This window comes from Passer domesticus, unplaced genomic scaffold (assembly GCF_036417665.1).
Source record: "Passer domesticus isolate bPasDom1 unplaced genomic scaffold, bPasDom1.hap1 HAP1_SCAFFOLD_310, whole genome shotgun sequence".
Classification (NCBI taxonomy): Eukaryota; Metazoa; Chordata; class Aves; order Passeriformes; family Passeridae; genus Passer; species Passer domesticus.
This window is the reverse complement of record NW_026990089.1, coordinates 1-16,639: the sequence shown is the minus strand read 5'-3', so window position 1 is coordinate 16,639 and position 16,639 is coordinate 1. Positions and strand designations below refer to the sequence as shown.

The 16,639-nt window shown below is 47.8% G+C and overlaps 1 protein-coding gene across 1 annotated transcript; it reads left to right on the top strand.

The window, feature by feature from the left end:
- Window positions 1-1,133: 1,133 nt before the first annotated feature.
- On the top strand, window positions 1,134-16,635 carry ACADVL (acyl-CoA dehydrogenase very long chain; the record flags this gene model as incomplete). The annotated part of the gene is made up of 13 exons (XM_064406573.1): window positions 1,134-1,253; window positions 2,116-2,183; window positions 2,610-2,682; window positions 4,151-4,215; window positions 4,346-4,480; window positions 5,848-5,992; window positions 7,848-7,977; window positions 8,894-9,019; window positions 11,674-11,872; window positions 13,316-13,420; window positions 14,428-14,514; window positions 15,297-15,359; window positions 16,543-16,635. Coding segments are annotated over exons 3-13 (1,197 nt in total), but the record flags the coding sequence as incomplete, so codon positions are not given.
- Window positions 16,636-16,639: the final 4 nt, after the last annotated feature.

Below are 16,639 nucleotides of genomic sequence, written 5' to 3'. Positions count from 1 at the left end.
CGCCTGTTAATCTGGGAGGGTTTCGCCTTAAATTAAACCCTAGAAACGGTGAAAAAACCAGACTCATCTTTTAAATACAAATCACAGATTAGTTTGGGGAGGGGGCTGTTTATTGTAAAAATAAATCCTAAAATTAGTGAAAAAAATGGGATTCGCTTTAAATTTTATTCCCTATAAGTCTTAATTTAGAAAAAACATTAATTAAAATTAAACGCTGAAAAAATTAGACTTTACCTCAATTTAAGCCCCTTGGGTGGCGCGTCTGAACCTTTAAACCCCGCCCCTCAGGCCACGCCCACATCAACCATCACCATGGCAACAGCGCGGGGAGTAATATAACCTCGCTTCATTAGCATAAATTTGCATGTAGGGATGGGCGTGTTCACTACGTTTCCCAGCGTGCCCCGCGCGGCGAGGCCACGCCCACGGCCGTGACCTTGTGTGAGGGAAGGGGGGGGGGCTTGGGGACACCCCGGGGACACCCCCGCGTTTATCGCGACAGCGGCGACAGCGACAGCGACAGCGGCGACATGGCCGGGCTGGGGATGGGAGCGGGGCTGCGGCTGCTGCGGCGGATCCCGCCCCGGGTGAGGCCCCGGGGGGGAAACGCCAAAATTCGGGGGTTTGGGGAGGGGGGGTCTTGGAAGGTTCTGGAAGTGGGGGGGGTCTTGGGGGGTGCTGGGATTTTTGGGGGGGTTTCGGGATTTTGGGGGGTCCCGGGATTGGGGGATTCGGGGTTTGGGGGGTTCTGGGGTTGTGGGGGGTGCTGGGGTTTGGGGGTTCTGGAAGGTTCTGGGGGGGTTTGGGGGTTTTGAGGGGGGATCTCGGGGTTTTGGGGGTCCTGGGATTGGGGGTTGGGGGATTCGGGGTTTGGGGGGTTCTGGGATTTTGGGGAGTTTGGGATTTTGGGGGGAGGAGTCGGGAATTTTGGGGGGGGGGTCTCGGAATTGGGGTTTTGGGGAGGGGTCCTGGAATGTTCTGGAAATTTGGGGATCCCGGGATTTTTGGGGTTCGGGGGGGTCCGGGACTGAGCAATTTGGGGGATCCCGGAGCTTTTGGGGCGTTCTGGGATTTTGGGCGGGGGGGGGATCCCAAATTTTGTGGGGATTCTGGGGAACCCCCCGAATTTGGGGAGGAGGGGGATGGGAATTTGGGGGGGGGGGGCCCAGAGGTTTTTTGGGGCTCCTTTTAAACCCCCCCCCTCGATTCACAGATTCGGGGGGTCCCGGCTGCAGAGCACGCACCAGGCGCAGGTAGGGACCCCAAAATCCCCCCAAATCCTTCCCAAATCCTCCCCAAATCCCCCAAAATCCGATCCCAAAACAATCCCGGGGCCCCGCCCCCGCCTCGCGCGCGTGACGTCAGAACTGGGGCAAAGGTCGGGCGCTGGAAACTGGGGCAAAGGTCAAGGGCAGGGCAGCTGGGGGGGCTTAGGGGGTCCTGGAGGGGATTTGGGGGGTCCTGAGGGGGATTTGGGGGGTTTTTGGGGTTCCTGGAGGGGATTTTGGGGTTTTCTGGGGGGTCCTGAGGGGGATTTGGGGGGTCCTGGAGGGGTTTTGGGGGGTCCTGAGGGGGATTTGGGGGGGATTTTGGGAGTCTTGGAGGGGATTTGGAGGAATCCTGGTGAGGATTTGGGGGCATTTTGGAGGTCCTGGAGGGGATTTTTGGGGGAATTTAGGGGTTCTGGAGGGGATTTTGGGGTTATTTGGGGGGTCCTGAGGGGGATTTGGGGGAATTTTGGGGGTCCTGGAGGGGATTTTGGGGTTCTTTGGGGGTCTTGGAGGGGGATTTGGGGGTCCTGGAGGGGATTTTGGGAGGAATTTAGAGGTTCTGGAGGGGATTTTGGGGGAATTTTGGGGGTCCTGGAGGGAATTTGGGGGGGTCCTGGGGACATTTTGGGGGTTCTGAAAGGGTTTGGGGGAGATTTGGGGGGGTCCTGGGAGGGTTTTGGGGCGGAATTTGGAGGAACTCTGTGGGATTTTGGGGTAAAGGAGGAGTTTTGGGGTCCTGGGGGAATTTTGGGGGTCCTAAAAAGATTTTAGGGGTGGTTTTGGGGTTCCCTGGTGGTTTTTTGGGGTTCTCTGATGGTTTTTTGGGGTTCTCCCCCTTCCCCAGGCCGCGCTCCCCAAAACTGGGACCACCACGGCCACAGCAGCCCCCAAAAAGCCCAGGGCGGCCTCGAGGTGAGTGGGGGGTCCTGGGGGGGTTTGGGGGGAATTCAGGGGAATTTGGGGCAATTTGGGGGGTCCTGGAGGATTTTGGGGGGATTTTGAGGGGAATTCAGAGGATTTTGGGGGAATTCGGGGCAATTTGGGGGCTCCTGGGGGGATTTTGAGGGGATCTTGTGGGGGTTTTGGGGGTCCTGAAGGGATTTTGGGGGGAATTCAGGGGATTTTGGGTGGTCCTGGAGGGATTTTGGGGGTTCCTGGGAGGGTTTTGGGGGGAATTTGAGGGATTTGGGGGGTCCTGGGGGGATTTGGGGGGAATTTGAAGGATTTGGGGGGATTTTGGGGTCCAGAAAAAAATTTGGGGGTCCAGGAGGAATTTTTGGGGGGTCCTGGTGGGATTTGGGGTTTTTGGGGTGCCCCTAAAATTCTTTTTCCCCCCAGGAGTCCAAGTCCTTCGCCGTGGGGATGTTTTTGGGGCGCCTGAACGCCGAGCAGGTGTTCCCCTACCCCTCAGGTGAGGGCACCCCCAAAACTGGGGGGAATTTGGGGGAAATTTTAGGTAAAATTTGGGGGAATTTTGGGGAAATTTTGGGGAAATTTTGAGGGAATTTTGGGTAAAGTCTGTGGAAATTTAGAGGAGATTTAGGGGAATTTTAAGGGAAATTTTGAGGGAATTTTGAGTAAAATCTGGGGAAATTTTGAGGGATTTTGGGGTAAAATCTGGGGATATTTAGAGGAGATTTAGGGGAATTTTTGGTAAAATTTGGGGAAATTTTGAGGGAATTTTAGGGGAAATGTTAGGGATTTTTGGGTAAAATCTGGGGAAATCTAGAAGAGATTTAGGGGAATTTCGAGGGAATTTTAGGGGGAATTTTGGGTAAAATTCGGAGGAATTTAGAGGAGATTTAGAGGAATTTTAAGTGAAATTTTAGAGAATTTTGGGTAAAATCTGGGAAAATTTAGAGGACATTTAGGGGAATTTTAAGGGAACTTTTGAGGGAATTTTGGTTAAAATCTGGGAAAATTTAGGGGAATTTTGGGTAAAATTCTGAGGGAAATTTTGAAGGGATTTTGGGGTAAAATTCGGAGAAATTTAGAGGAGAATTGAGGGAATTTTAGGGGAAATTTTAGGGAATTTTGGGTAAAATTTGGAGAAATTTAGAGAAGATTTTGGGGAATTTTGGGTAAAATTTGGAGAAATTTAGATGAGATTTAGGGGAATTTTGAGGGAATTTTAGGGGAATTTGGGGTAAAATCTGGGAAAATGTAGAGGAGATTTAGGGGAATTTTGAGGGAACTTTAAGGGAAATTTTAGGGAATTTTGGGTGAAATCTGGGGAAATTTAGAGGAGATTTAGGGAAATTTGGTGTAAAATCTGTGGAAATTTAGAGGGGATTTTGGGATGATTTTTGGGGAGTTCTGGAGAAAATTTAGGGAGGGTTTTGGGGGGAATATTTTAGAAAATTCTGAGGGAAATCTTGGGGGAATTTTAAAGGGAAATCTTGGGACAATTTGGGGGTATTTTGGTGTAGTTTTGGGTGGATTTTTAAGGTAGTTTTGATACAATTTTGGAGAGATTTTTGGAGTAATTTTGGGGAGAATTTGGGATCATTTTAGCCTGGTTTTGGGATCGTTTTGATGGAATTTTGTGGGTAACTTGAGTGTAATTTTTCAGAATTTTGGGACAATTTTGGAGTAATTTCAGGGCAATTTTGGAATAAGTTTGGGATAATTTCAGGGTGACTGCAGGACAATTTTTGGGGAGATTTTTGGGATAATTTCAGGAAAATCTGAGGATAATTTCAGGATAATTTGAGGACAATTTGAGGATAATTTCAGGACAATTTCAGGAAAATCTGAGGATAATTTCAGGACAATTTCAGGATAATTTCAGGATAATTTCAGGACAATCTGAGGATAATTTCAGGACAATTTTGGGTTAATTTTGGGATAATTTTCTTTAATTCCCTCTCTTCCCCCAGTCCTGACCGAGGAACAAGAACAAACCCTGCAGGAGCTCGTGGGTCCCCTCAGCCGCTTCTTTGAGGTAAAAAACCCCAAATTCCCCCCACTCCCACCTCCCCCCCATCCAGGGAGAGCCTCTGGAATTCCGGGAATTCTCCCCACATCCCCAAAATCCCCAAAATTCCCCAAATACTTCCCAAATTTCGGGGCAGGAAGTGAACAACCCGGCCAAGAACGACGCCCTGGAGAAGGTGGAGGACGAGACCATGAAAGGGTTAAAGGAGCTGGGGACCTTCGGGCTCCAGGTGCCCCCCGAATTTGGGGGGCTGGGGCTCAACAACACCCAGGTGAGGCACCCCCAATTTGGGGAGCCCCCAAATCCCCTCCCAGTAACTCCCAGTAACTCCCAGTAACTCCCAGTGCTCTCCCAGTGCTCCCAGCTCTGTCCAAAGTGCCCCAAATTCTCTCTAATCCGCCCCAAATGTCCTCAAATCCTCCCTAAATTCATCCAAAATCCCCCCAGGACCCCCCAAAATTCCACTGGGAACCCCCAAATCCGCTCCCAGTAACTCCCAGTAAGTTCCAGTAACTCCCAGTCAGTCCCAGTGCCCTCCCAGTGCTCCCAGTTCTGTCCAAAATGCCCCAAATCCTCCCTAACCCACCCCAAATCTCCTCAAATCCCCTCCAAGTCCCTCCCTAAATTCATCCAAAATCCCCCCAGGACCCCCCAAAATTCCACTGGGAACCCCCAAATCTGCTCCAGTAACTCCCAGTGCCCTCCCAGTGCTCCCAGTTCTGTCCAAAATGCCCCAAATCCTCCCTAACCCGCCCCAAATCTCCTCAAATCCCCCCCAAGTCCTCCCTAAATTCATCCAAAATCCCCCCAGGACCCCCCAAAATTCCACTGGGAACCCCCAAATCCGCTCCCAGTAACTCCCAGTGCCCTCCCAGTGCTCCCAGTTCTGTCCAAAATGCCCCAGATCTCCCTAATCCGCCCCAAATCTCCTTAAATTAATCTCAAATCCTCCCTAAATTCATCCAAAATCCCTCCGGGACCCCCAAAAATTCCATTGGGACCCCCCAAATCCCCTCCCAGTAACTCCCAGTCCCTCCCAAACCTCCCAAAATCCCCTCAAAGCTCCCCCAAATCCCTTCAAAACTCCCCCAAACCCTCCTGGGACCCCCTGGGACCCCCCAGTTCCCAGCCCGGGGGGTTCCCAGTGCCCCCAAACCTCCCCTAATCCCCCCCAAATCCCCCCGGGACCCCCTGGGACCCCCCGATCTCCCCCCCAGGGGGTTCCCAGTGGCTCCCAGTAACTCCAGTGCCCCTAAACCTCCCCAAATCCCCCTCAAACCCCCCTGGGACCCCCCAATCTCCCCCCCAGGGGGTTCCCAGTCCCTCCCAGTAACTCCCAGTGCCCCCCAAACCTCCCCAAATCCTCCCGGGACCCCCTGGGACCCCCCGATCTCCAGCCCAAGGGGTTCCCAGTGGCTCCCAGTAACTCCCAGTGCCCCTAAACCTCCCCAAATCCCCCTCAAACCCCCCTGGGACCCCCCGGGACCCCCTGGGACCCCCCGATCTCCCCCCCAGGGGGTTCCCAGTGGCTCCCAGTAACTCCCAGTGCCCCCCAAACCTCCCCAAATCCCCCTGGGACCCCCCACTCCCCACCCCAGGGGGTTCCCAGAGGCTCCCAGTAACCCCCAGTGCCCCCAGTACGCGCGGCTGGTGCAGATCGTGGGCCAGCACGACCTGGGCGTGGGGATCACGCTGGGAGCCCACCAGTCCATCGGCTTCAAGGGGCTGCTGCTCTACGGGACCCCCGCCCAGAAGGAGAAGTACCTGCCCCGCCTGGCCACCGGTGAGGCCCCCGGCAACCCGCCCAGACACTCCCAGGAACCCACCCAAACATTCCCAGGAACTCACCCAAACATTCCCAGGAACCCGCCCAAATATTCCCAGAAATGCAGGAGAATATTCCCAGGAACCCACCCAAAATATTCCCAGGAACCCCGCCCAGACACTCCCAGAAATGCAGGAAATATTCCCAGAAACCTACCCAAAATATTCCCAGGAACCCGCCCAAACACTCCCAGAAATGCAGGAAATATTCCCAGGAACTCACCTGGGACAGCCCCAGGAACTCACCCAAATATTACCAGAAATGCAGAAAAATATTCCCAGAAATTCACCTGGAATATTCCCAGAAACTCACCCAAATATTACCAGAAACCCACCCAAAATATTCCCAGGAACTCACCCAAATATTCCCAGAAACTCACCCAAATATTACCAGAAACCCACCCAAAATATTCCCAGGAACTCACCCAAATATTCCCTGGGACAGCCCAGAATATTCCCAGAAACTCACCCAAATATTCCCAGAAACCTACCCAAAATATTCCCGGAAACTCACCCAAACATTCCCAGGAACTCACCTGGAATGTTCCCAGAAACTCACCCAAATATTCCCAGGAACTCACCTGGGGCAGCCCCAGGAACTCACACAAATATTCCCAGAAATTCACCCAAATATTCCCAGGAACTCACCCAAATATTCCCAGAAATGCAGAAAAATATTCCCAGAAATTCACCTGGAATATTCCCAGGAACTCACCCAAATATTACCAGAAACCCACCCAAAATATTCCCAGGAACTCACCCAAATATTCCCAGGAACTCACCCAAATATTCCCAAAAATTCACCTGGAATATTCCCAGGAACTCACCCAAATATTCCCAGAAATGCAAAAAATATCCCCAGAAACCTACCCAAAATGTTCCCAGAAATTCCCCAAAACATTCCCAGAAATTCAGGAATCCCAGGCTGTCTCTGGCCATTCCCAAACCCCCAAAATCCCAAAATTCCCATTTTTTAGGGGAGTGGCTGGAAAATCCGGGCACTTTTGGGACCTTTTGGGTGTAATTTTCTCAATTTTGGGTGGAATTTTCTCAATTTTGGGTGGAATTTTCCCATTTCTGGGTGAAATTTTCCCATTTCTGGCTCTTTCTGAACGGGATTTTTGGGGATTTTTGGAAATTTCCACCCTCAGGGAATCCCAGGCTGTCTCTGGCCATTCCCATTTCCCCAAATTCCCAAAATTCCCATTTTTTAGGAAACTTGGGGGTAACTTCTGAACTTTTAGTGTGGAATTTTCTCATTTTTGGGACTTTTAGGGCAGAATTTTTGCATTTTTGGGCGGAACTTTTGCATTTCTGGGTGGAATTTTCCCATTCCTGGCTCTTTTTGAACGGGAATTTTGGGGATTTTTGGGAGTTTTCCGCCCTCAGGGAATCCCAGGCTGTCTCTGGCCATTCCCAAACCCCCAAATCCCCAAAATTCCCATTTTCAGGGGAGTGGGTGGAAAATCCGGGTACTTTGGGGACCTTTGGGGCAGAATTTCTGCATTTCTGAGTGGAATTTTCCCATTTCTGGCTCTTTCTGAACGGGACTTTCGGGGATTTTGGGGAATTTTCCACCCTCAGAGAATCCCAGGCTGTCTCTGGCCATTCCCATTTCCCAAAATTCCCATTTTTAGGAAACTTGGTGGTAATTTCAGAACTTTTAGTGGGGAATTTTTGCATTTCTGGGTGAAATTTTCCCATTCCTGGCTCTTTTTGAACGGGGTTTTCGGGGATTTCCGGATCCCAGGGAATCCCAGGCTGTCTCTGGCCATTCCCAAACCCCCAAAAACCCCAAAATTCCCGTTTTTTAGGGGAGTGGGTGGCAGCTTTCTGCCTGACGGAGCCGGGCAGCGGCTCGGACGCCGCCTCCATCCGCAGCCGGGCCACGCCCTCGCCCTGCGGAACCTTCTGGACCCTGGAGGGGGAGAAGATCTGGATCAGGTCGGGAATCCTGGGAATTCTGGGGGGGCAGCCCCGAATTCGGGGGGTTTGGGGCGAAAATCCCAATTTTTGGGGCGAAAAATCCCAATTTTTGGGGCAAAAATTTCCCAATTTCCCCCCAAAATCCCAAATTTTCACCCCCAAATCCCCAAATTTTTCCCAATTTTCCCCCCAAAATCCCCATTTTCCTCCAAAATCCCCAAATTTTCCCCCAAATTTCCATTTTTTCCCAAAAATCCCCAATTTCCCCCCCAAAAATTCCCAGTTTCCCCCGAAAATGCCCAAATTTCCCCCCCAAATCCCCAAATTTCCCCAAAAATCCCTATTGATCCCCCAAAAATCCCCAATTTTTTCCCAAGTTTCCCCCCAAAATCCCTATTTTTTCCACCAAAATCCCCATTTTTTCCAAAAAATCCCCGATTTTTCCCCTAAATCCCCAATTTTCCCCTAATTCTTTCCCAAAAATCCCCAATTTCCCCCCCAAAATCCCCACTTCTTCCCCCAAATCCTCAATTTCCCCCCAATTTTTTTCCCAAAAATCCCCAATTTTCCCCCAAAATCCCCAAATTCCCCCTAGAATCCCCAGTTTTTTCCAAAACATCCCCAGTTTTTCCCCCAAAATCCCTACATTTTTCCTAAATTTCCCCCTAAAACCCACATTTTTTCCCCCCAAAACCCCCATTTTCCTCCCAAATCCCTTTTTTTCCCCCAAATTCCCCCCAAAGTCCCCAATTTTCCCCCCAATATTCCTAAATTTCCTCCCAAAATCCCCAATTTTCCTGCAAAAATCCCCAATTTTTTTTCCCAAAATCCCAATTTTTTCCCCAAATTCCCCCCAAAATCCCCAATTTTCCCCCCAAATTCCCCAATTCTTTCCCAAAATTCCCCAAAATCCCAAATTCTCCCCATTCCCCAGCAACGGCGGCCTGGCCGAGCTGTTCACGGTGTTTGCCAAGACGCCGGTGCGGGACGAGCGCTCGGGGGAGGCCAAGGACAAAATCACCGCCTTCATCGTCGAGAGGGGCTTCGGCGGCGTCACCCAGTGAGCGCCCCAATTGGGGAAATTCGGGGGAATTTGAGAAATTGGGGGAAATTTGGGGAAATTTGGGGGAAATTGGGGGAAATTTGGGGAAATTTGGGGAAAATTGGGGAAATTTGGGGAAAATTGGGGAAATTTGGGGAAAATTGGGGAAATTTGGGGGAAATTTGGGGAAATTTGGGGGAAATTTTGGGGAATTTGGGGGAAATTTTGGGGGCTTTGGGGCAGTTTAGGGGGATTTTTAGGGGATTTAAGGGGGGATTTTTGGGGATTTTTTTTTATTTTTGGGGGCTATTGGGATATATATTTGGGGGATTTTGGGAATTTGGGGAATTTTTGGCTGGGGAGGCCAAGGACAAAATCACCGCCTTCATCGTCGAGAGGGGCTTCGGCGGCGTCACCCAGTGAGCGCCCGGAAATCGGGGGAATTTGGGGGAAATTTGGGGGAAATTGGGGAAAATTTGGGGGAAATTGGGGGAAATTTGGGGAAATTTGGGGGAAATTTGGGGGAAATTTGGGGGAAATTTGGGGAAATTTGGGAAATTTGGGGGAAATTTGGGGAAAATTGGGGAAATTTGGGGAAAATTGGGGAAATTTGGGGAAAATTGGGGAAATTTGGGGAAAATTGGGGAAATTTGGGGGAAATTTGGGGAAATTTGGGGGAAATTTTGGGGAATTTGGGGGAAATTTTGGGGGCTTTGGGGCAGTTTAGGGGGATTTTTAGGGGATTTAAGGGGGGATTTTTTGGGGATTTTTTTTTTTATTTTTGGGGGATATTGGGATATATATTTGGGGGATTTTGGGAATTTGGGGAATTTTTGGCCGGGGAGGCCAAGGACAAAATCACCGCCTTCATCGTCGAGAGGGGCTTCGGCGGCGTCACCCAGTGAGCACCCCAGCTGGGGGAAATTGGGGAAATTTGGGGGAAATTTGGGGAGGTTTGGGATGGTTTAGGGGGATTTTTAGGGGATTTAATAGGAAATTAAATTTCCCCCCCCCCATTTCCCCCCCCCTTTTTTCCCCTTTTCTCCCCTAATTTTTAATTTCCCTTTTTCCCACTTTTTCCCCCTTTTTCCCAGTGGTCCTCAGGAAAAAAAAAATTCCCCTTTTTTCCCCCCATTTCCCCCCCATTTTGCCCCCCATTTCTCCCCTAATTTTTAATTTCCCTTTTCCCCCCTTTTTCCCCCCTTTATTTTTCCATTTCCACCCCTTTTTCTCCCTCATTTTTCCCCCATTTCCCCCCCTTTTTCCCCCCCATTTCCTCGCTCTTTTTCCCCCCATTCCCCCCCCAATTTTAATTCCCCCATTTCCCCCCATTTCTCCCCTAATTTTTAATTTCCCTTTTTCCCACTTTTCCCCCTTTTCCCCCCCCCTTTATTTTTCCATTTTCATCCCTTTCCCCCCCATTTCCCCCCCTAATTTTTCCCCCCCATTTTCCCCCATTTCCCCCCTCATTTTTAATTTCCCCTTTTCCCCATTTTTCCCCCTTCCCCCCCTTTATTCCCTTTTCCCCACATTTTTCCCATTTTCCCCCCTTTTTTCCTCCCCATTTTCCCCCATTTCCCCCCCATTTTCCCCTTTTCCCCCTAATTTTAATTTCCCCTTTTCCCCCCCTTTATTCCCATTTTCCCCATTTTTCCCCTCTTATTTTTCATTTTTCCCCCCTTTTTCCACATTTCCCCCCTTTTTCCCCATTTCCCCCCCTTTTTTCCCCGCATTTTTCCCCCATTTCCCCCCTAATTTTCCCCCCCATTTTTTTCCCCATTTCCCCCTAATTTTTAATTTCCCTTTATTCCCTTTTCCCCACATTTTTTCCCATTTTCCCCCCTTTTTTCCTCCCCATTTCCCCCCCCATTTCCCCCCTAATTTTTAATTCCCCTTTTCCCCATTTTTCCCCCTTTTCCCCCCTTTATTCCCATTTTCCCCACTTTTTTCCCCCCTTTCCCCCCCATTTCCCTCCTTTTTTCCCCGCATTTTTCCCCATTTCCCCCCTAATTTCCCCCCCCATTTTTCCCCCATTTCCCCCCTAATTTTTAATTTCCCTTTATTCCCTTTTCCCCACATTTTTTCCCATTTCCCCCCTTTTTTCCTCCCCATTTCCCACCCTAATTTCCCCCCCCATTTTCCCCCATTTCCCCCCTAATTTTTAATTTCCCCTTTTTCCCTCTTTTTCCCCTTTTCCCCCTAATTTTTAATTTCCCCTTTTTCCCCCCCTTTCCCCCCCTTTATTCCCATTTCCCCCATTTTTCCCCTCTTATTTTTTCATTTTTCCCCCCTTTTCCCCCCATTTCCTCCCCTTTTTTCCCCGCATTTTTCCCCATTTCCCCGCTAATTTTCCCCCCCCATTTTTTTCCCCATTTCCCCCTAATTTTTAATTTCCCTTTATTCCCTTTTCCCCACATTTTTTCCCATTTTCCCCCCCTTTTTTCCTCCCCATTTCCCCCCCCATTTCCCCCCTAATGTTTCATTTCCCCTTTTCCCCATTTTTCCCCCTTTTCCCCCCTTTATTCCCATTTTCCCCACTTTTTTCCCCCCTTTTCCCCCCATTTCCCCCCCTTTTTTCCCCGCATTTTTCCCCATTTCACCCCCTAATTTTCCCCCCCCATTTTTCCCCATTTCCCCCCAATTTTTAATTTCCCTTTCCCCCTTTTTCCCAGCGGTCCTCCCGAAAAAAAACTGGGAATCCGCGCGTCCAACACGACGTCGCTGCACTTCGACTCCGTGCGCGTCCCCTCCCAAAATATCCTGGGCAGCCTCGGGGGGGGCTTCAAGGTGGCCATGAACATCCTGAACAACGGCCGCTTCGGCATGGCCGCCGCCATGGCCGGCACCATGCGCGGGCTGCTGCAGGCTGCGGTGAGAGCCCGGGAATTTCGGGAACTTTGGGAATTCTGGGAATACCGAAAATCGGAAAAAAAACCCAAAAAAACGGGGAAAAAATGGCAAAAAAACTGAAAAAATGGCAAAGAACCCCGAAATTCCTCTGAGAATCTGAGCTAAAGTGACTCCAGATCTTGCTGGGATTTGAGATTCCCAAATTTTGGGGAAGTTTGGGAATTCTGGGATCTCAAAACTTGGGAAAAAAACCCAAAAAAATGGGAAAAAACTCTGAGAAAATCAGGAAAAAATGAGGAAAACGGGAAAAATCCGAAGTTCCCAGCATGGCCGTGGCCATGGCCGGCACCATGCGGGGGCTGCTGCACGCCGCGGTGAGAGCCCCAAAATTTGGGGAGTTTGGGAATTCTGGGAATACCGAAAATCGGAAAAAAACCCAAAAACGGGGAAAAAATGGGAAAAAAAATGGAGAATTCGGCAAAAAAAGCTGAAATTTCTTGGAGAATCGGGGCTAAAATGACTCCAGGTCTTACTGGGATTTGAGATTCCCAAATTTTGGGGAAGTTTGGGAGTTCTGGGACCTGGAAATTTGGGAAAAAAACCCCAAAATGGGGAAAAAAATGGATAAAATTGGGAAAAAATGAGGAAATCGGCAAAAAAGCCCCAAATTCGTCAGCAAATCGGAGCTAAAATGACTCCAGATCCTGCTGGGATTTGAGATTGTTAAAGTTTTGGGAATTTTGGGAATTCTGGGAATTCTGGGATCCTGAAATTTGGGAAAAAAACCCCAAAAATGGGGAAAAACGCCGAGAAAATTGTAAAAAATTGAGGAATCGGCAAAAAAAGCCCCAAATTCGTCAGCAAATCGGAGCTAAAATGACCCCAGATCCTGCTGGGATCATTGGGATTTGAGATTGCTAAATTTTTGGGAATTTTTGGAATTCTGGGATCCTGAAATTTGGGAAAAAACCCCAAAAAATTGCCAAAAAATGGCGAAAAAATTGAGAATTCGGCAAAAAAGCCCCAAATTCCCCAGGAGATCGGAGCTAAAATGACTCCAGATCGTGCTGGGATTTGAGATTCCCAAATTTTGGGGAATTTTGGGAATTCTGGGATCCCAAAAATCGGGAAAAAAACCCAAAAAATGGGATAAAACCAGAGGAAACTGGCAAAAACCTGAGAAAATCGGCAAAAAATTCTCTAAAATTCCCCCAGAATTCCCTTAAAATGCCCCAAAATCCCCTGAACCCCCCAAATTCCCCCTCAAAATCCCTAAAAACTGCTTAAAATTCCCAAAAATAAACATCCCCCCCAAAAATCCCCTCAAGATTCCCAAAAAAATCCCCCAAAATCCCCTCAAAATTCCCTAAAAATCCCCCCAATCCCCTCCCTTTCTTTTCTCTCACAAATTTTTTGGGGATTTTCCCAAATTTTGAGATTTTCCCAAATTTTGGGATTTGCCAGGTTGCCCACGCCTCCACCCGGACCCAATTTGGGGCCAAAATCCACGAATTTGGGGCCATCCAGGAGAAGCTGGCCAGGATGGCGCTGCTGCATTACGTCACCGAGGTAAAATTTGGGGAATTTTGGGGATTTTTGGGGATTTTAGGAAAGATCCTGGAAATTTTGAGGGCTTTGGGAGGGATTTTGGGAAGATTTTGGGGACTTTGGGGAGGTTTTATGGGGGAATTTCAGGAATTTTGGGGGGGGGTTGAGGAATTTTGGGGGAAATTCCCAAAATTTTGGGAATTTTTGGGTGATTTGGAGGGAATTTGGGAAGATTTTGGGGGATTCTGGGAGGTTTTTTAGGGGGCTTGAGGGATTTGGGAGGGGATTTTGGGAACCTCCTGAAAAAATTTGGGGGTTTTGGGAGGGAATTTGGGAATTTTGGGAAATTTGGAGATGATTTTGTGGAATTTTAGGGAGGTTTTTGGGGGAAATTCCTAAAATTTTGGGAATTTGGGAGGGGGATTGGGAGAAATTCTGGAGATTTTGGGAATTCGAGGAATTTTGGGAAGGATCCTGAAAATTTTGGAGGTTTTGGGAGGTTTTTTTGGGGAAATTTGGGGCAATTTTGGGAAGATTTGGGTCAGTTTTGATCAAAATTTCATCAGTTTTTGGTGGAAAACCCCAGAATTTTTTCCTGAATTTCCAGATTTTTTTGGGGAACATCCCAAATTTTTTGGGAACATCCCAAATTCCCATTTTTTCCCCCAAAATCCATCAGGATTTGGAGATGGAAACAATTCTGGGATGAATTTGGGTCAATTTTGATCAAAATTTCATCAATTTTTGATGGAAAACCCCAGAATTTTTTCTTGAATTTCCCAAATTTTTTTGGGAACATCCCAAAAATTTTGGGGAACATCCCAAATTCCCTTTTTTTCATCAGGATCTGGGAATGGAAACAATTCTGGCCTGAATTTGGGCGAAATTTGGGTCAATTTTGATCAAAATTTCGTCATTTTTTGATGGAAAACCCCAGAATTTTTTCCTGAATTTCCCAATTTTTTTTTGGGAACATCCCAAATTTTTTGGGAATGTCCCAAATTCCGTTTTTTTCCCCCCAAATCCAGTCCATGGCCTTCATGATCAGCGCCAACATGGACAGAGGTGACCCCGACTTCCAGATCGAGGCGGCCATCAGCAAAATCTTCGGCTCCGTGAGGAAATTTGGGAATTTTTGGGGAATTTTGGGGATTTTTTTGGATTTTTCTGGGATTTTGGGGGAGGTTGGGAGGGATTTGGCGATTTTCCCCAATTTTGGGGATTTTTTTCTGGGATTTTGGGAGGGATTTTTGTGGATTTTTCGGGGGAAATTTGGGATTTTCCCCGATTTTGGGAGGGAATTTTATGGATTTTAGGATTTTTGGGAGGAATTTTGGGAGGAATTTTCAGATTTCCCAACTTCTGGGGGGATTTTGGGGGGGATTTGGGGAGGAATTTTGGGATTTATTCCGATTTTTGGGGGATTTTGGGGGAATTTGGGAGGAAATTTGGGATTTCCCCCAATTCTGGGGAAATTTGGGGGGAATTTTCTGGGATTTTCCCCAATTTTGGGGAATTTTTTGGGGTTTTTTGGGGGAATTTGGGTTTTTCCCCTATTTTGGGGAAATCTCAGGGAGATTTCGATGGTTTTGGGGAGGAATTTTGGGATTTTCCTGAATTTTGGGGATCCTGGAGGGCTTGGAGAAGGAATTCGGGGATTTTTTGGGAATTCTGAGGGATTTTTGGGATTCTAGAGAGGATTTTAGGAGAAAATTCCCAAATATTTTTTGGGGGGAAAAGAAGAAATCCTGGAAGAAATTTGGGAGGAATTTTAGGAATTTTTTTCCCTGGGAATTCTGGGTGGATTTGGGGGGGAATTTTGGCTTTTCCAGGTTGGTTTTTAACCCAAATTTTCCCGTTTTCCCCCAAATTTTGGGGATTTTTCCCAAATTTCCAGGAGGCCGCCTGGGCCGTGGCCGACGAGTGCATCCAGCTCATGGGGGGGATGGGCTTCATGAAGGTGAGATTTGGGGCCAAACCCCAAATTTTGGGGCTTTTTGGGATTTTGGGGGGTCCTGGAATTTGGGAATTGCCAAAATTTTGGGGGGAATTCCCAGAATTTTGGGGTTTTTCCTGATTTTTTTGATTTTTTTTCTGATTTTTTGGTGGTTTTTCCCCCATTTTCAGGTTTTATTTCCTATTTTTGGGGAATTTTGGGGCTTTTTTTTTGGATTTTGGGAGGTTCTGGAATTCCAGAATTGAGAATTGCTGGAATTTGGGGGGAAATTCCCAGAATTTTGGGGGTTTTTTCCTGATTTTTGCAAGTTTTCTACATTGTTTGGGGATTTTTTTTCCCCATTTTTTTTGGGCCAAATCCCCAAATTTTGGGGCTTTTGGGATTTGGGGGGGTCCTGGAATTTGGGCGTTGGGAATTGTTGGAATTTGGGGAGAAATTCCCGGGATTTTGGGGTTTTTTCCTGTTTCTGGGGGTTTTTTCACTTTTTTGGGGTTATTTTCTGATTTTTTTGGAATTTTTTCCCCCCATTTTTGGGGCCAAACCCCCAAATTTTGGGGCTTTTTTGGGATTTTGGGAGGTGCTGGAATTCCAGAATTGGGAATTGTTGGAATTTGGGGAAAACTTCCTGGGATTTTGGGCTTTTTCCCTGGTTTTGGGGCTTTCCCAGGGTTTTTTTTTTTGTTTTCCCTGAAATATTTTGGAACTTTCTGGGATTTTTTAGTTTTTCTGGATTTTTTGGGGATTCCCCTGATTTTTTTTTAATCTTTTTGGGGTTTTTTGGGGGGATTTCCCTGTGATTATTTTGGGGTTTTTGTTTCCTGGGATTTTTCTGGTTTTCCATGAATTATTTTTGGGATTTTTTTTTTTTTTTGAGATTTTTCTGGTATTCCCAGATTTTTTTGGGGATTTTTTTTTTATTTTCTTGGGATTCCCCGGATGTTTTTGGAGATTTTTGTGGGACTTTAAAAAAAAAATTTGGGGTTATTTAGAGATTTTTTGGGGATTATTTTGGGATTTTTGGGGATTTTTGTGGGATTTTTTTGATTTTTTGTGGGATTATTGGGATTTTTTTTGGGGGGGGGATTTTTTGGGGATTTTTGAGATTGTTGTGGGATTTTTGGGGGGTTTTTTGATTTTTTGGTAATTTTTTGGGGTAATTTTGGGGTATTTTGGGATCCCCTGCCAGGAGCCGGGCGTGGAGCGGGTGCTGAGGGATTTGAGGATTTTCCGAATTTTCGAGGGAACCAACGACATCCTGAGGCTCTTCGTGGCCCTCCAGGGCT